Genomic DNA, 20,411 nt, shown 5'->3' on the forward strand with positions numbered 1-20,411 from the left:
CTTTCCAAAATTTCTCGCACTTAGAAGGTACAAGCAATTTGACATTAGTTTCACTTTCAATATAAAAAATTATTGCTATTAATTCCCTAATTTCTCTGCTTGTTCCACCTATGTTCTTAGTAAGTTCTTCTCATCTCTGTGATCTTGTTCCATCTTTGTTTCTGTCTCTCACATCCCTGTTCTCTCCCTACAACTTTCTGCATACAATGATTATTCATATTGGCCTAAAATATGCTTAAATTTCTATCACAAGCTACTTCTCCAGCAAGACCTCTTTCTTCATTGCATGGCCTATCCGGAGTGTAGCCAACACCTGTTGCTTTTCCATTCAATGAAGTATAATCTGTATTTTGTCTTCATCATCTAAAACACCACTCTATCAAAGTCTAAAATATCCTTTATTTGTTCCCAATATAGTATTCTCATCTCAGACTTCATAAAAACAAACTCTCAGAAGTACTTCATATATAAGTACCACCAAAACCCTTCCAGTGGCTTTGAAGAAATTTACCTTTTAAATTTCCCTCATGTCTCTGACTTCCAATTTTACTACGCTGACTTATTTGATACCATCTCCTTAATGTAAATGTTTCTGTCCTTGGACCCCTCCTTGTCCATCTCTAGCCTCAATCTAACAAGGCTAAATGAGCTCACTTTCAGAATAATTGCATTTACTTTTAGGAAGAGGTAGACATAATGGCGATGGCTCAAAATTTACATTTCTGGTCCGGATTTTGCTATGGCTTCCCTTTTAAATTATCCGCTGAATGAATCAACTTTGACCCATTCTCATCACCATAGTTCCTTCTCATCTACTCTTTGTTTTGGTTAATGGTATTTCCTTTTCTCGGGTCCCAGAGTTGAAATCTTTGGAGGCATCTTTGAATAATATTCTGATGTATCATATTGTAACACTTTTTCACCTAGCCTATCCTCTTCATGTCTAGTAGAATTACCTTTTAAAAAGATCAATTTATTTAGGTGATTCTCCTCCAATATCTGAAAATATCCAATACTTCATAATAAAGTCTAACCATTTTAGTATATGATTTACTTTTCTATACACCTTCACATCACCCTACATTTTCAGATTCTTCTGAGATTGAACACATTTGTTCTATACTTATCATGCTTTCCCAGTCCATCACTGTATCTTAAAATATTATCCATTTTATACAAATTGGCTTAAATGCTACTTTATAAAGCTTTCTTTGGCTCTATATTAGAATTAATTATCTTTCTTCATACTCATCTGGCCCTTAGTTTTTATATTTCTTACAGAAATTTTATTATGGTTATACATATCTACATACACATATATACATGTACATATGTACAATATTTTTAGATTTTTAATACCTTGAGGGCAGGGACTGTGTAATTTTCATAGTTCCCAGGAACTGTAAAGTGTTTTACATGGAATGGAAGTTTGATAAATGTTTAATAAATTAATGAATTAATACATATTTTAAAAAATACAAACCTGTTCCCTCTTCTCTGACCTTTGCTTCCACTTGTATTGTCATGTCATATAGTTTTTGTCTCAGTTGAAATATTTTAGTCTTTACGAATTGTGTGAAACAGCCTTCATTGTCTGCCTGAAGAGAAAGGAAGAGAATTCCTGGGTTCTCTGATTTTCTATCAAAAAAGTCAGTTATCAACCTATGTAAATTTTTGTTGGCTATAGAAGAAAATTTTGCAACAGTTGTATCTTTTAAGTGCTTATCCTCTCCTAAGCTCAAAAATAACATAAAATTTCTTCATTAATCATTGAATTACTCATTGCTAACCTTTGCCTTCCCCCATCTGTTCTGAAAGCCTATTCCTTTTTTGCCACATTAAACTTCCTAGAGTTTCCAAATGTGCCACAGTAGTTTTCTTCAATTATTCTATTGAGATCATATTGGTTTATAACATTGTGTAATTTTAGGTGTACGTTATTATATACAAGTTTCTGTGAGGTCTTCATCATGCTCACCACCAATAGTCTAATTTTTGTCTGTCACTATATATATGTGCCCCTTTATCCCTTTCTCCCACCCCAGCAACATCCTTCCGCTCTGGTAACCACTAATCTTTTCTCTTTATACATGTATTTGTTTCTCTTCTATATATGAGTGAATCGTACAGTGTTTGTCTTTCTCTCTCTGGCTGATTTCACTTAACATAACGCCCTCAAAGTCTATCCGTGTTGTTGCAAATGGGACGATTTTGTCTTTTTTTAATATAGTTGAGTAGCATTCCATTGTATATATATACCACATCTTCTTTATCCATTCATCAATCACTGGACACTTAGGTTGCTTCCAGGTCTTGGTTATTGTGAATAATGCTGCAGTGAACATAGGGGAACATAAATCTTTTTGAATTGTCATTTTCATATTCTTTGGATAAATACCCAGTAATGGGATAAGTGGATCATATGGTATTTCTTTTTTAATATTTTGAGAAATCTCCATAGTGTTTTCCACAGTGGCTGCACCAGTTTGCATTCCCACCAGTAGTGTATGAAGGTTCCCTTTCCTCCACATTCTCTCCAACATTTGCTATTTTTTTTCTTGGTAATTAAAGCCATTCTGACAGGTGTAAGGCGATATCTCATTGTAGTTTTGATTTTCATTTCCCTAATAATTAGTGATGTTGAACCTCTATTCATGTTCCTATTGACTATCTGTATATCTTCTTTGGAAAAATGTCTGTTCATATTCTCTGGCCATTTTTTGATCGGTTGTTTGTTTTCTTGTTGTTGAGTTGTATGAGTTCTTTATAGATTTTGGAAATTAACCCCTTGTTGGATACATGATTTACAAATATTTTCTCCCAGTTGGTGTGTTGTCTTTTCATTTTGCTCATGGTTTCCTTTGCCGTGAAGAAGATTTTTAGTCTAAGGAAGTCCCATTTGCTTACTTTTTCTTTTGTTTCCCATGCCTGAGTAGACATAGCTTTGGAAAAGATGCTGCTAAGACCAATGTCAAAGATTATACTATCCATATTTTCTTGTAGGAGATTTATAGTTTCTGGTCTTACACTCAAGTCTTTAATCTATTTTGAGTTAATTTTTGTGTATAGTGTAAGGTAATGATCTAGTTTCATTCTTTAGCTGTCCATAGATGTGTGGTTTTATTTCTGGGCTTTCAATTCTGTTCTATTGATCTGTGCATCTGTTTGTGTGCCATCTTGATTACTATGACTTTGTAGTGTATTTTGAAGTCAGGGATTGTGATGCCTCCAGCTTTGTTCTTTTTTTTCTCAAGATTACTTTGGCTATTCAGGGTCTTTTGTTGTTACAGATAAATTTTAGGATTCTTTGTTCTATTTCTGTGAAGACTGTCACTGGGATTCTGAGTGGGATTGCATTGTATCTGTAGATTGCTTTAGATAATATGGACATTTTAACTATCTAACTATTTAAACATCCAACTGTTTATTCTTCCAATCAATGAGCATAGAATTTCTTTCCATTTTTAATGTCTTCTTTGATTTCTTTCAATAATATCTTATAGTTTTCAGTGTATAGATCTTTTACCTCCTTGCTTAAGTCGATTGTTGGATATTTTATTGTTTTTGTTGTGATTGAAAGTGGGATTGTATTTTTTACTTCTCTTTCTCTTAGTTTGTTATTAGTGTATTAAAATGCAGTTGATTTTTGTATGTTGATTTTGTACCCTGCAACTTTTCTTTGGTTGTTGATTATATCTAATAGTTTTCTGATGGATTCTTTAGGGTTTTCTATATATAGAATCATGTTGCTCACAAACAGTGAGAGTTTTAATCCTTCCTTTCCAATTTAGATCCCTTTTATTTCTTTTTCTCACCTAATTTCTCTGGCCCAAACCTCCAGTAGTATGTCTAATAAGAGTGGTGAGAATGGGCACCCTTGTCTTGTTCCTGTTCTCAGAGGGATGGCTTTCAGTTTTTCACCATTAAGTATGATGTGGGCTGTGGGTTTATTATTTATGGCCTTTATTATGTTGAGGTACTTTCCTTCTATACCCATTTTATTGAGAGTTTTTACCATATGGATGTTGGATCTTGTCAAATGCTTTCTCTGCGTCTATTGAGATGATCATGTGATTCTTATTCTTCATTTTGTTAATGTAGTGCATCACAAGGTTTGATTTGCCGATGTTGAACCATCCCTACATCCCTGGTATAAACCCCATTTGAACGTGGTATATGATCCTTTTAATGTATTGCTGTATTTGGTTTGCTAATATTTTGTTGAAGATTTTTGCATCTATGTTCCTCAGTGATATTGGCCTGTAATTTTCCTTCTTTGTGTTGTCCTTGTCTGGTTTTGGTATTAGGGTAATGTTGGCCTTATAGAATGAGTTAGGAAAAGCTCTGTCCAGTTCAATTTTTTGGAACAGTTTCAGAAGGGTAGGTACTAAATCTTCTTTGAATGTTTGGTAGAATTCTCCAGAGAAGCCATCTGGTCCTGGACTTTTTCTTTTGAGAGGTTTTTGATTACTCTTTCAGTCTCTTTATTTGTGACTTGTCTATTCAGATTGTCTATTTCTTCTTGATTCAGTTTTGGGAGGTTGCATGAGTCTAAGAATTTATTCATTTCTTCTAGGTTATCCAATTTGTTTGCATATATTTTTTCACCATATTCACCTATAATCCTTTGTATTTCTCTGGTATCCATCATAATTACTCCTCTTTCATTTCTAATTTTATTTATTTGAGACTTCTCTCTCTCTTTTTTTTTTTTTTAGTGAGTCTGGCTAAGGGTTTGTCAATTTTATTTATCTTCTCAAAGAACAAGCTCTTAGTTTCATTGATCCTTTCTACTGTGTTTTTTTTTTTTTTTTTTTTTTTGGTTTCTATTTCATTTACTTCTGCTCTAATTTTTATTATGTTCCTTTTTCTGCGGACTTTGGGCTTCATTTGAACTTCTTTTTGTAGTTCTGTTAGGTGTAGATTAAGATTACATATTTGAGATTTTTATTGTTTGTTGAGGTGAGCCTGTACTGCTATAAATTTCCCTCTTAGAAGTGCTTTTCCTACATCTCATAAGAGTTAATAGGATATAATTTCATTTTCATTTGTCTCCAGGTATTTTTTAATTTCTTCATTGATCCAATCATTGTTCAGTAGCTTGTTGTTTAGTCTCCAGATATTTTTGGCTTTCTCAGCTTTTTTCTTATAGTTGATTTATATTTTCATAGCGTTATTGTTGTTGGAAAAGATGCTTGATATGATTTCAATCTTCTTAAATTTATTGGGGCTTACCTTGTTCCCCATAATATGGTCTATCTTTGAGGATGTTCCATGTGCAGTTGAGAAAAATGTGTATTCTGCTGTTTTTTGATTGAATGTTCTATATATATCTATTAAGGCCATCTGATCCAGTGTTTCATTTAAGGCCCCTGTTTCCTTGTTGACATTCTGTCTGGATGATCTATCCATCAATGTAAGTGGAGTGTTGAGACTGCCTACTATTATTGTGTTGTTGGGTTTCTCTCTTTAGGTCTGTTAATAGTTGCTTTATATACTTTGGTGCTCCTGCGTTAGGTGCATATATATTCATAAGTTTTATTTCCTCTTGGTGGAAGGTCCTTTTTATTGTTGTGTACTGTCCCTCTTTGTCTCTCATTGTCTTTTTTATCTTGAAATCTACTTTGTCTGATATAAGCATGGCAACACCTGCTTTCTTTTGCTTGCCATTTTCTTTGAGTATTGTCTTTCATCCTGTCACTCTGAACCTCTGGTTGTCTTTAGAGATGAGATGTGTTTCCTAGAGGCAGTATATTCTTGGGTCTTGTTTTTTAATCCATCCAGCCACTCTCTGTCTTTTGTTGGAGAATTCAAGTCACTTACATTTAGAGTGATTGTTGATGTTTGAGGGCTTAACATTACCATTTTATCTCTTGTTTTCCAGTTGTTCTATATTTCCACCATTTCTCTTCCCTCGTATTTCTGACTGCCATTTCGGTTTGACAGTTTTCTAAGTTTTCTCTTTATTTATGATTTGAGGCTCTATTCTGACTGTTTAGTGGTTACCATGAGGTTTGTGTAAAAGATCTCAAAGATGAAATAGTCCATTTTCTGATAGCTTCTTATCTCCATTAGCCTAAGCAGGTTCCATCCCTTTCCTCTTCCTTTTCTGAGTTATTGTTGTTACAAATTATTGTTTTGTGTTGTGAGTTTGTGGCTAAATGGAAGTGCGTATAGTTTTTTTAATGCTTTCTTCCATTTGTCTTTTATGTTATAATTAAGTGTTTGCTAACCTGTTCTGATAGAGAGCTCCAATTTTCTGATTTTGTTTGACTATTTACCTCCTTGCTCAAAGCTTTGTAAACCTTTGCCTCTTTGTTTCAGGTAGGAGGGCTCCCTTCATAATTTCTTATAAGGCAGGTCTAGTGGCGATGAACTCCCTCAGCTTTTGTTTATCTGGGAAAGTTTTTATTTCTCCAATCTATTTGAAGGATAGTTTTTCTGGATAGAGTATTCTTGGCTGAAAGTTTTTGTCTTTTAGTATTTTGAATATATTTTTCCATTCTCTCCTAGCCTGTAAGGTTTCTGCTGAGAAATTGGCTGAAAGCCTGATTAGGGGTTGCTTTGCAGTTTATTTTCTTCTGCCTATTTTCTCTCAATATTTTTCCTTTGCCATTGACTTTTGCCAGTTTTACTATTACATGCTTTGGAGAAGGTCTTTCTGCATTGATGTAACCATGAGTTCTATTGGCTTCATGTACTTGTAAGTCCAGTTCTTTCTCCAGGTTTGGGGAGTTCTCAGCTATTGTTTCTCTGTCTCTGGTCCCCTCTCCCTCTCTTCTCCTGCTGGAATACCTAGAATCCTTATATTGCTTTTCCTAATTGAGTCAGATATTTCTCAAAGAATTTCTTCATTTTGAAAAGATCTTAGTTCTCTCTTCTCCTCTACCTGTAACATTTCTATATTTTGGTCCTCCAACTCACTAATTCTATCCTCCATAATGTCAGCTCTATTTTTAAGGGATTCTAGATTATTTTTTATCTCATTAATTGTGTTCTTCAAATTGAGAATTTCTATTTGTTTGTTTGTTTTTTTTTAGAATTTCAATCTCTTTGGTGAAGTATTCCTTCTACTCATTAATTTTATTCATGAGCTAATTAAACTGTCTTTCTGAGTTTTCTTGTAATTCATTGAGTTTCTTTTCTTTTTTTTTTCTTTTGAGGAAGATTAGCCCTGAGCTAACTCCTGCAAATCCTCCTCTTTTTGCTGAGGAAGACTGGCCCTGAGCTAACATCCATGCCCATCTTCCTCTACTTTATACATGGGAGGTCTACCATAGCATGGCTTTTGCCAGGTGGTGCCATGTCCACACCTGGGATCTGAACCAGCGAACCCCAGGCTGCCGAGAAGCAGAATGTGCAACCTTAACCACTGTGCAACCAGGCCAGCCCCTCATTAAGTTTCTTTATGACAACTATTTTGAATTCTCTGTTATTTAGATTGTAAATTTCTGTGACTTCAGGATTGGTTTCTGGAGAGTTATCACCTTCCTTCTTCTCTGAAGCGTTACTGTAGTTCTTCATGGTGTTTGATAAAGTGGTCTTTTCCAGAGGATTTGTGATAATATCAGGTTGCAGATACCACCTGCCACTGCTGGTTGAGGGGGAGCAAGAGCTGTGTTTTCTGCTGGAAGTTGTACAGGTAGAACTACTCTCTGTTTGCGCTGGCTGGCTGCAGCCACTCTGAAGGTGGTGCTCACATGGACAGGACCTCTGTGCTGGGTGGGTGGGTCATGCACTGTAGGCAAGGCCTCTGCTCAGCGGCAGACTGGATGAGCTGCTGCACGCTATACTGGAGGGGTGCCTATGTGGGGACTGAGTTGCCACTCTGTAGGTTTTGTGGGCTGCTATGCTCCACAGGCAGGGGCACCTTCTGAGTGAGCAGGGCACCTTCTTGCCTGTGCTGTGCTGGGGGTGAGGAGTACACACACAGAGGCTGAGCCACCACTTGGTGGGTTGCCCTGGGTTGCTGTGCCTCATGGATGGGCGCACCTCTGAGCAAACAGGGTGCCTTCTCACATTCACTGTTTTCAGCGGATGGGCACCATCCCAGGGACTGAGCTGCTACCACTCAGTGTAGAGCGTTTCCACTGGTGTGGTTGCCACAGCATGGTGGGCACTCCCATGGGCTGGGCTGCAATTCCAAAAGTTTTCACGCAAGCTGGGGTATCCCCACCTGCTCTTACAGTCATGCCGGGCACTGTGTGAGCATCCACAACCTGGGTGGCTGATGCCAGGGAGTGTGAGGGGTGTGCTCTCATAGTCCCACTGCCTCCTGGGGATCCAGTCCACCCACCTTCAGATGTAGCTGTGTGGATCTCTCAGAAGTCCTGTTGTGCAGTGCAGTGAAGCCTCTTCTGGTTAATGAATTTCCATTTAGTTGTTGTGACTTACAGGGAAAAGGCTAAGGGAACAACTCACTCCACCATGGTGGTGATGTCACTGCCCACAGCATTTTGTAATTCTACCTCTTTGCATGTGTTGTTCCTCAAATGATAACATTCTTTCTCCCATTCTTTTCTTGGCCAACAGTTACTGCTCTTCTAAACTCAACTCAGACATAACATCTTCTAAGAAGCCTCTGTAACCACCTACACATAAATATCAACTAAGGATTGTACTTTCTTGACATCTAGAACATTAGTAAAACATATATCTTCATTGACTAGATGAATTGTTATGATAATCAGATTTCTAAGCTAAATATGGAATTCTATATTTTAATACAGATTTGTTTTCATTTTTGTACTTATTTACATGAAAATATTGCATAATAAAATTTAAACATATTTAATTTACTCATATAGAGATGTCATGACTCACTTGAAAATGAAAATTAATTCTAATCTCCCTGATATATTAAAGATTTTGGCAGCTAGATTCCTCTCATTTATCTTGTTTATCAATGTTTATCTTGACATTAATCATCATAATCATCACCCTAGCCTTTCATTTGTTTGCTCTCTGCAGCTTTGGTAAATATTTTTTCCATACCTTTATTCATACTGCCCACTCATGCTGCCACATTCTGAACTTTTATGTCTTCTTCCTCTGAAGTCAGTAGTTTATACATTTTTTAATATGACATATTCTGCTTTCTGCTGTTTCCCTTAGTTATTCGTATTACACTTCTTTGATGTAATTGCAGCCTCCGGTCCACTGTCCCTCTAAATCTCCCTCTTCTCAACCCAATGCTGGTTTCATATTCTTCCATATGCATTTTAGATCCCACAGCATGTCACTTGATTCTCCCACTAACCAAATTCTTAACGTCTGCCACATTCTTCTTTTGTTATTTGTTGATAAAGGCCAACTTTGGATACTTCCACATCCTTTTATGCCCTTACACCTAGCATATTGATCACTGTTGGAAGGAAATTACAAAACTGGCTAAATAAATACCACTATAATCCATGAGCTAAACCCTCAAATGGGCTCCTAACATTGCCAGGCAATCTTACAATGTTTCTTTTACTCTACAATTTTCATAGGTCACTATTTCAAACACTCCTCTCCATTGTATTGTATTCACAATACAATACTGTATTGTATTGTATTCTCTATTGTTCTATAATCCACAAGAAAACAAGATCTAGTGTTAGTGTCCTGAGGAGAATGATTTCCACATACCTGTTGACTGAATTCTTCACAGATACTTTGTGAATGTTTTCCATGGCAGGTGGAATAGTATCGTGAATATTTTCGGCATATATTAATTGTCACCAGACCAGAGACAGGCTTTCCATATGTGTATCTATAACAATAAAGCAGTCATACAAAAAGATATTTAATATAAATAACTCAGATTTCTTTTACATGAATCGATCCATTCATATATCCATCTTGTTCATCTACAGTAATTGTATTTCCCCCCACAGCATTTGTACTTTAGAAGTGCTTATTCTGAAACTGTCTTAATTATCTAACTCTAAGCGAAAATACTTACTAAATCCTATTTTTTTTTTGAGGAAGGTTAGCCCTGAGCTAACTACTGCCAATCCTCCTCTTTTTCTGAGGAAGACTGGCCCTGAGCTAACATCTGTGCCCATCTTCCTCTACTTTACATGTGGGACACCTACCACAGCATGGCTTTTGCCAAGCGGTGCTATGTCTGCACCCGGGATCCAAACCGGTGAACTCCGGGCCATAAATCTTTTTGAAATACTTCCAAATGGAAAATTAACAACATAGTTTTTCTCAGATCTTTCCTGCCTCTCAGTTGAGGTTTTACTATAAGGCTGTGTTATTTAATTCTTTCTGCTGTCAGATTTTCTGTTATAATTCCAGCTTTGACAACACCTCTTAAGCTGTTTTAAGGAAAAAATTAAGGATTTGTAGAAAGTGTATGTCTAAGTCCTCCCTAATTCACATGTATTTTAAGAATGTAAATGAGAAGTTAAATGGGAAAGCTCTAGCTACAGAACAAAAATGTTAAAAATGAACAGTATCATAATGACTTAATCTGATTCTGCCAAATCTGATGGAAGGATATGATGTGGTATGGTCTGAATATTTGCATCTCCTCAAAATTCATATGCTGAAATTCTAATCCCCAAAGATGACAGTATTGGAGGTGAAGACATTTGGAAGATGCTTAGATCATGAGGGTGGAACCCTCATGAATGGGATCAGTGCCTTTGTAAAAGAGGCCCCAGAGAGATTCTTTGCCCCTTCACCATATTAGGACACAGAAAAAAGGCATCAGCTATGAACCAGAAGGAGGACCTTCACCAGAATGTGACCATGCTGGCAACTTGATCATTTGGATTTCCCAGCCTCTAGAACTGTAAGCAATACATTTCAGTTCTCTATGAGCAGCCCAATCCGTGGTATTTTGTTACAGGAGCCTGAACAGACATGATGACTTAGTTTACTCTTTCTTAAAGTATGCTCATTGGACCACCTACATTCAAAATACTTGAGATGTGTATTGAGACCCAGAGTCCTGGATCTGTCCTCAGATTTATAATTAGAATCTCTAGATGTGAGGCCAAGAAATCTATATTTTGACTAAGCACCTCCATAGCTACTGAGGCACATTTAAGTTTGAAACTTATTGCTTTAATACAAGCTACGAAGTAGGTGAGGTTTGTCCTCAGCAGCCCCAAGCTTCTCCTTTTTTATAGTTTTTTCCCCCAAATTTCTGTAAGTTCTGCTGAATTTCAACCACTTTGTTGGATCCTATCTTTAAATCTATATCAGAAGGCTTTCCCTCCAAAGGAAAAATTTAAAGCATTAAAACTGATGAAAAGGGTGAAAATGTATCTCACGCCGTTTTCAAAAGCAGGAAGGAAATTATGCCTCTTCAGTGCATGCGGAGGATGCACTACTGCACTGAAAAGCAATCAGGGGTGAAAGAAATATGACAGGCATTTTTAATTTTATATTATGTATTAAGCATTTAAGATAGATGGTCTGCTTAGCTGCTTTCTAACTTTCCATAGTTCAAGAAATTGGAAGCAGTGTCCAGCCCAGTGACGCAGCAGTTAAGTTCAGACATTCCGTTTCGGTGGCCCGGGGTTCGGGGGTTTGGATCCTGGGGGTGCGGACATGGCATTGCTTGGCAAGCCATGCTGTGGCACACGTCCCACGTATAAAGTAGAGGAAGAAGGACACTGATATTAGCTCAGGGCCAGTCTTCCTCAGTAAAAAGAGGAGGATTGACAGCAGATATTAGCTCAGGGCTAATCTTTCTCAAAAAAAAAAAAAAGGAAAGAAATTGGAAGCAATAAAAAAATGGGGATATCAGGACACAGAACAACACAGAAGTTATGAGCAGGAGCTTCAGAGTTGGATGGCTGGGTTCAGTTTAGCACAGTGTCTGCGATATATAAATGCTTCGTGAAGCTAGATTTTTTTTTAATTGTAGAGGCAATACAGAATAGTGGTGAAGAGTTCGGGGTCTGGAGACAAACCGTTGGATTTAAATTCCAGTCTGACGTTTATTAACTGCAGGAACTTGAGCAAGTTTTTTACCCTCTGTGTGTTATATTTTCCTCATTTGTAAGTTGAGGACACTAATTATCTCCATCTCACAGGGTTAGTTGTAAGAATAAAAACATGAATAAGTGCAAGGCACTTAAAACGTTGTCTGGTGGGGCCAACCCTGTGGCCGAGTGGTTAAGTTTGCATGCTTCACTTCGCTGGCCCAGGGTTTCACTGGTTCGGATCCTGGGCATGGAAATCGCACTGCTCATCAGACCATGCTGAGGCCGCGTCCCACATAGCACAACTAGATGAACTCACAACTAGAGTAGACAACTATGTACTGGGCGGCTTTGGGGAGAAGAAGAAGGAAAAAAAAAAAAAAAGAAGATTGGCAACAGATGTTAGCTCAGGTGCCAATCTTTCAAAAAAAAAGTTGTCTGGTACATTTTAAGTGTTCAGTAAATGATTTTGTTATTAGGAGAAGTGTCATATGCTGCCACTTCTGCTCTTTAATCAGGGCTCAGGCAAGTTGGAGACAGAGTCATTCTTTCTCTAATTAAATACTTCAAAGTCCAGTAACAGTTATTTGCATACAAATAGAGTAGGGAAATAGAAATGAGATGAAAAAAATGCAACTTACAAGCCACAGACGGATACCACAAATTCTTTGTCTAGAAAACCAATTGTCTTGGGCATTTTCACTTGGACTTCAAATTTGGGCAAAACTGTTATCAATAGAAGAGAAAGAGGTGAGAGTGAGGAGGAGATCTTGCAAATATTAGTAATGATTCTATTTGCTGTTAGTGTCATCAAGTTGACTCTGACTCCTAGTGACCCTGTGTACAGCAGAAAAGAACACTGCCTGGTCTTTGTGTGCCATCTTCTCACCTTCTGTTGCTATATCAGACAATGCTCTGCTGCTCTTAGTAGGGTTTCATGGTCATTCAGAAGTTGGTGGCCAGGTCTTTCTTTCTAGTATGTCTTAGTCTGGAAACTCTGCTGAAACCAGTCCACCATGGGTGACCCTGATGGTATTTGAGAAATTCTGGTGGCATAGCTTTCAACATCACAGCAACATGCAGCCACCACAGTATGACAACAGACACACTGGTGGAACCACAGACAGATGGGTGGTGTGGTTCCCTGACCCAGAAATGAACCCAGGCCAATGCAGTGGTGAGAACAGCAAATCTTAACTAGACCACCAGGGCTGAAAAGTATTCTATTATAGAACCTTATAACATAGGATCACATGAAATGGCTTCAATTACAATAAGGAGGGAAGGGCCACTGCTGACAAAGGAGATACTGTTTATAAGCGGGGGCAGTTTGTACCATGTTAACTTTCCTGGAATCTCCTTCGCTGAATTTCTTCAAGATTTCAAAGGTGAAGAAAAGCAACACCATTAGTCTCTGAAGATCATCATGGTTAGGTGTGGCAACAGGTGCAGAGGGGCCATTAGCTTCCAATATGTCCTTATTTTTTCCCTGTCTGTGTCCAGCTCTTCTTCCCAATTGCTAGTTCCTGCTGATTAACAGAGGCCCTAAGCTCACCATCAGACCTTGGTTAAAGAAATATTGTAGTGGTAGATCTGAAGAGGCAACGGCCTTACACAGATTATTCTATCAGTTTCCCTTTGTGGTCCACTCTGGCAGCTGAAGGTGTCCTTGCAAGTTCTGATTTATCCATCTCCACCAATTCTTCAGGAGAACTGGTTAGTAATTTCCTCTGATCCACCAACTCCTTCTCCTGGATCCTTGCTTTTCCAGCCTCTCCCACAGTTGTATAAGGTTAGTTATTCCTATGGTAAATCCCTGTTCTGTAATCCTCATGGCAGTTCTGGTGAGTTTTAGGAATCATGTTTTTATGATGGGTCTCCTCATCCATGGCATGATATATTTAATTTACATTAGAAAATCCACATAACTGATAACTCATAAGATGGCTCCAGTGTCTGATTACTATGATTATAGTAGTATAGGTGTAGTTATAGACAGCCAGGAGATAATCCTAGGAAGTACCTTCAGTTATAAGATAGAGATCAACAGATGCATGTAGATAACACAATGTATTGGTTAACAATTCATGTTTGAATAGGGTCAAATGGACCTATTAAAAGCTCTCTTGTATCTTATTGGCTCTGTGATTTGGGTAAATTACTAACTTTTCTAGTATTGATATGCTCATTTGTAAAATGAAGATAAAATAGTATCTGCCTCAGATGGCTGTTGTGAGGATTAAATGAGATAGTGTGTGGAAAGTGCTTAGCAGATATTTAAGCAAATAAAAAACTTGCTAATTCTCAATGATTGTATGCTAGATTTTTGCTTGCCACCTTGTGTAAAAACTATCCAGTCTTAATACTCTAATTTCATGAATGTCTCGGACTCATGCAGAATTCTTACCATATTCAATCACCTCAAAGGAGTGTTCTATTTTTCTCCCTGACTCCTTCTGCAGCACGACCTTGTAGGGACCCAGAGCAGGCTCCGCCGAGAGTGGCAAAGAGAGCTGGCTAAGTCCCCCTTGCAATTTGAGACTTTGCCATTGGAAAATTCGGTTCCTCTTGGGATTCTAAGGGTAAAAACATTACGAGTTGATAGAAACAATTGAAATACATACTTTTGGGTAGAAAGACAATTTTTCAGGGAGAGTGACGTTGGTATCTGGATAATAGATGATTGGTTAATTGGCACCAAAGGTATTAGCAAAAGTTTTTGAGGAATTCTAGACTGAGAAAACAGTAATAAGTTTACCAGCTATGAGATAGTACAGATTACAATACCTCTCTTTTGAGATTATGCATATCCATTTTGGTCAGAAATATTGTTAGAGTCACTGAATTGCATCATCTTAGGGAATTTCGTTCCTTCATTTACATCTTATCCACTCTCCAAAGGATTTAAGGTAGACAGGGAAAATTGTTTAGTTTTGGTGTAGTGCTAGAGAGGAGGGAGGACGTGGAGAGAAGCAATTTAACATAATTTGTAGTAAACCCTCATTCTAATTGAGATACTTATTACCTACCTCAATGTAAACCACTGGGAACTGAAAAGAAAGAAGGAAAATGAGTATGAGATAGAGTTTATGAAGAGAAAACCATGATATCAGCATCGATAGACTATCTGGGTTAGAGGAAGTGAGTCTGTGTAGTTCTCGCCCAAACAAGGAAATTTGCCCCAGTTTGGTCCACAGCACTTCATGTGTTTAGTTTGGGACATACATCTCTTAAGAAGTCATGGCTTTCCTTTTATGAAAGAACGTACAATTGAGAAAACCTATAGTTAGGTAAAAAGGTCCAAATAATGTTTATTTTGCAGATGATATTTATCTCTGAGAAATTCTCCATTTCTCTAAGAAAGAAATCAGAGGCACTGATTTTCTTTTGTTCAATAAAAATTGCTGGGATCTTTAGGAGGATAATTTCAACTGAAAATTTAATTTAAGAATGTAGTTGATGAACTGATCTCCCTTATTCTCCAGCAGTGGTACCCATATGAGATCTTTCTCTGGTAGATTTAAGTGTCTCATATTGGTCTCAGGTTCTCCAAAAGAATGGGCTTTAAACTTTGGCCTGTTTCCCTCAACCTCACCAACTGTTATGAGACTCACCATTTCATTCAAAGGGTGAAAACTGACATCCACAGAGACGATGCGGAATCTCACTGAAACACAGAGATTTTTCCCATGAAAGCTTCCAATAGGAATTCAGGGCAGTGACACAGATAACAACATGCAGGATTTCCATGACTGCAGAATAATTAATAGAGAACCACACCTCGGCCCCTTAAAGTTGTTGCCCTTGCTCCTTTGGTTCCTTATACCTGTTTGTCCTGGTTTGTAGGTGGGTTTGTCTGTCTGGACAAAGACGAGGCTCTCTGCTTGTGTTATCTGCACTGACTTTCTATTTATGAACTGCAGTGTCGGTCCTTTCACCTGCACAGTAATGAACGCTGAAGCAGATGGCAACTCTGGAATCTGTAAGACAGAAATGAGCTGAAGAATCTGCTCAGACCCACTTCTGAATGTCTTAGCCTTTATGATTCTCTCATTTCTCTGGTTAGTTCCATGAGAATTATTAAGGGATAAGGTCAAGGATTATGTCTCCTGTTTTATAGATTATTATAATTCTGTGACATGACAGTAACAATTCATTGACTTAATTAAAGGGACAATGTCTTCGCAACAAAATGAACTTCAATCAATCAGGACAGGGAAGGAAATAAAATGCTTGCATTTTCATTGCAAAATGGTGGTATTAAAATAGTTGTTAGATTTTATTTTCCAGTGATCAACAATATTATATGTTGTCATTGGTAGTAAGCCAGTATGATAACTAAATATTTAATACCTTAAGTAATAAAGGGCTACAAGGAGAGTACATTAACCATCAATTATCTGTGAAATTTTAGATAAATCAGTTAACTTTATGAAGCTCAGTGTTTATGTCTGACATGGCATGAACATCATTTACCTCAGAAGTTTACTTTAAGAGCAAACGAAATCCTTCCTATAACTGCTATTTCCTTTTGTATATTGCACTACTTGTGTTTGTAAATATTGTGTAAGCATACTCAGTAGACCTTTCATTTTTAGACTCTAATTTGAAATTCACTCTGTACACCTCATTTTTTCTTCACTATGCTTTTTTTTTTTATTGTTGGAGGTCAAAACACAAGGCATCAACTCATATGCTCTTTCTCTAATGATCTCCCTTATCCCAAGAAGTGATACTGACAATGAAAGGGCTGCAGTAGAAGGAGTTCTTCTCTGTCACCAGGTCTGTGAGGAGGTTCCTGCTCTGCCTTCCATACTCCAGAGTTACACTCAGTGTCACGGTCTCATTCAGGTGATTAAGCAAGATACAGGCCTTCTCAGGAACCCCAGAGTATAGCTGCGATGGGACCAGCACCAGGTACTGCCTGCAGAGAAGAGGCGTCTGGATCAATCATGGAGGGATTAGAAAGACGTCTTTACTGTGGCTGGTTTCTAGATCATCTTTGCCATCATCACCAATCACAGAACAGAGCTGGATTCCAGCAAGAGTGTATTCTTCAAAGGCCAATCCAAAAGACCTTAGAAACTCAGAAACCCCCAACAAGTTAAACATTAATTTACTTCTCTTGTGTTGTGGAAATATTCATCCTCATGATATTAGTAAACCTATTCATAAGCTGTGGATAAGCAATTCATGAGTTGTGGTATTTTGGCTGGAAATAATTTTCAAATTCAGAAATTTGAAATGGATCAAGAAAATGTGTTATATATAATTGAATTTATTCAGTCTTAAAAATAAAGAAGGAAATCCTGCCATTTGTGACAACATGGATGGACCTTTAGGGGATTATGCTAAGTGAAATAAACCAGATAGAGAAATACGAATACTTCATGGTACCACTTATATATGGCATCTCAAAGAAAAAGTCAAACTCTTAGAAACAGAAGTAGAAAAGTGGTTGCTAGAGCCTGGAGGATGGAGGAAATAGAGAGAGTTTGGTAAAAGTATAAAACCTTTTAGTTATAAGATGAATAAAGTCTGAGGATATAATATATAACATGGTGACTATAGTTGATAATACTGTGTTGTATAACTGAAATTTGTAAGAGAGTAGAACTTAAGTGTCTTTACCAAAAAAAAAAGGAGTAAATATGTGAGATAGATGTGTCAATTAATTTGATGAGGAGAAATCTTTTCACTATATATATGTATATCATATCACCATGGTGTATACTTTAAATATCTGATTATTTTATTTGTCAATTATATGTCAATAAGGCTGAAAAAAATTTTATTTTTTTAGTAACAAAAAATGTGATTAATCAGTTAGTCATTATTGAAACCATTAAGAACCTGAGTGTATGTGGTATTGGGTTTCATATGGATGATATCATGGATCTCTTTGTTGTAGGAAACACTAAAGAGATAACATTTAATACATGGGGAGGAGCTGAATTGCTTTTCACTACTGTTTTGGAAGCAGCCTTAGCTCTTTCTTTTCTTTCACTCTGTGGTGTTGGAAGACAAACCAAGCAACCTAGGCTTATCACTTGGCATATTACTTTTATATACCTAGAAGAAAATAGCCAGTCGCTCTTTGCCCATGATTTATCATCACCCAAACATGCTGCACTTTGCAACGCTCCGCTTGCCCATGCTTCTCTCTTTCTGAAGTGTCCTTGTCTATCTGGAAGACTTTTATTTGCATCATAAGAATTACTTCAAAAGCAATTTTCTCGTTAAAAATGACAAATGTTGGAGAGAAGGGAACCCTCATACACTGCTGGTGGGAATGCAAACTGATGCAGCCACTATGGAAAACAGTATGGAGATTTCTCAAAAAACTAAAAGTAGAACTACCATATGACCCAGCTATACCACTACTGGGTGTCTACCCGAACAATTTGAAATCAACAATCCAAAGTAACATATGCACCCCTATGTTCATTGCAGCACTATTCACAATAGCCAAGACATGGAAGCAACCCAACTGCCCATTGACTGATGATTGGATAAAGAAGATGTGGCATATACACACAATGGAATATTACTCAGCCAGAAAAAAGACAAATTCATCCCATTTACAATAACATGAAAAGACCCAAAGGGAATTATGCTAAGTGAAGTAAGCCAGTCTGAGAAAGACAAACACCAGATGATTTCACTCACATGTGGAATATAAACAAATACATGGACAAAGAAAACTGTTCAGTGGTTACCAGGGAAAGTAGGGTGGGAGGTTGGCACAGGGGGTTAAGGGGAGCACTTAGGTGGTGACAGTCAAAAAATAATGTACAACTGAAATATCACATTGATGTAAACTATTATGAACTCAATGGTAATTTTTAAAAAAGCAAATCTTCTCTGAATGTTCAAAGAAACTGTGACTATATTTAACTTCTCTGTAGAAATGCAGACTCCTGAACGTAACTTAAATTTATGATGTATATGAGACCTCAATTCATATATGAATTGATTTTTAGTATGAAGAAATTAGTGTGCTTTTTATTAATAAAATTTGTTGTTGTTTTTTTGAAAAAAGCAACTTTCTCTGTCAGGCTTTGGTGATGCCCTGTCCCACATATAAAGTCCCATGAAAAGCTGGGTTTTCTCTGCGAGCATTTTCACAGAATCCTGCAATGCCTGCTTCTGTTTTTGCACTGTATTTCATTTTCTGTGCACCTTCTCTCTCTTTTCTATGTTGTGAGATATTGAAGTCAGGGACCACATTTTGTTAATCTGTGTATTCCCAAGACCTAACGCCAGCCCCTAAAGGTCTGCTGAAGGATTGAGTGAACTGACACGCAAATCCTGGTTTGTCTGTAGGTCATGCATCCATCTTGACAATCCTTGACTTGGGGAAAACAGGACACTGAGTCACTTCACAATGACCAGGACACTGCAGCCCTTTTCAGGAGCCAATAAAGAATGTGTCCTTTTATGGGGGTAGTAATTCTATTTTCTTATTGGATGATTGTTGTTGAATTCTGTGTTATTATTTGGTGAATATTTCATAAATATTACTGCGTGTGTCTCTGAGTTTTCTAGAATTGGAGTATGCCACTTTCCACATAAACAATAACAACTTACTGACCCCCCCCCCAGCCCTTTTGACAATGGATAATTTCATAGGGGATCAGGAAATAAATAAAAAGACAGAGATCAAGAAGCAGATAACACAATGGGAAAGAGGAGGACAATAGAAGTTCTGGAAATGTTGCTTACGGTTTTGAAGTAGCTGAAGCATCTCTGGGAAGGAGCAGGAAAAGGAGAATCAAGACTGGATTGGGCAGTTGATTTCCCTTCATGGTGTGGAGAGGAATAAAAAATCATGGGAGTCTGAGCCCGTGATTCCTTGAACTCTGTTCTTGTTCCAGAATCACTGGTTTTTATTTTACCTGATGGGCAGTTAAAGTAAACTGCCAGCCATTTATTTTTGTAACATATTAACTACTTTCAATATAAAAAAATCAATTCCAAATCATTTCCATGACCATCAGTATTCTTTCACGCACTGTCTCAAATTTTCTAAATGCTTGAAAAAAACAGTACTTTGGGGCTACATTGGCTTGGTACTTTAGTTATTTTTAAGAAAAAACAATAAATTACATGATTTTGATAAGATCAATCAATATTCTTGATTTCCTTTTTCTTTTTTTCTACAGAGCTATTAATGTAAATACATATCCAAAATCCCTCCTTGGTAGTCCAGGGTGCATCACATATTCCCCCAAGCTTCATCCTATATAGTTCTTTACATGAAACAAAAAAAAGAAATTTATCACAAGATTTTAAGCAAAATAAGTTTGAAGACTACCTCTCCATTGTTTAATAGCTTAAATTTGCTTTTTATAGCTACCCTTATACTTGATCGTTTATAAAGAAAATGATAGCTCATTTGTATATAACAACCCATGAAATATATATTTATTGTTTCTTAGTTCATTTAACATCTAGAATATAAAGCCAATTAATTTATTTTAT

At 37.1% G+C, this 20,411-nt stretch overlaps 1 protein-coding gene across 2 annotated transcripts in view; it reads right to left on the minus strand.

Moving 5' to 3' along the window:
* Positions 1 to 20,179, minus strand: part of LOC100061763 (pregnancy zone protein) — a 53,558-nt gene extending 33,379 nt beyond the window's left edge. For both annotated transcript variants that reach the window (XM_070270988.1, XM_014740693.3), the window contains exons 1-9: positions 19,653 to 20,179; positions 16,668 to 16,851; positions 15,754 to 15,907; positions 15,542 to 15,594; positions 14,957 to 14,977; positions 14,335 to 14,503; positions 12,569 to 12,653; positions 9,631 to 9,754; positions 1,484 to 1,598 (exon numbers count right to left, since the gene is read on the minus strand). In XM_070270988.1, the coding sequence (XP_070127089.1) occupies positions 1,484 to 1,598; positions 9,631 to 9,754; positions 12,569 to 12,653; positions 14,335 to 14,503; positions 14,957 to 14,977; positions 15,542 to 15,594; positions 15,754 to 15,907; positions 16,668 to 16,851; positions 19,653 to 19,735 (988 nt within the window). In that variant the 5' untranslated portion in view covers positions 19,736 to 20,179. The remainder of the gene's footprint in view (positions 1 to 1,483; positions 1,599 to 9,630; positions 9,755 to 12,568; positions 12,654 to 14,334; positions 14,504 to 14,956; positions 14,978 to 15,541; positions 15,595 to 15,753; positions 15,908 to 16,667; positions 16,852 to 19,652) is intronic.
* Positions 20,180 to 20,411: the final 232 nt, after the last annotated feature.

Source organism: Equus caballus, chromosome 6 (assembly GCF_041296265.1).
Source record: "Equus caballus isolate H_3958 breed thoroughbred chromosome 6, TB-T2T, whole genome shotgun sequence".
NCBI lineage: Eukaryota > Metazoa > Chordata > Mammalia > Perissodactyla > Equidae > Equus > Equus caballus.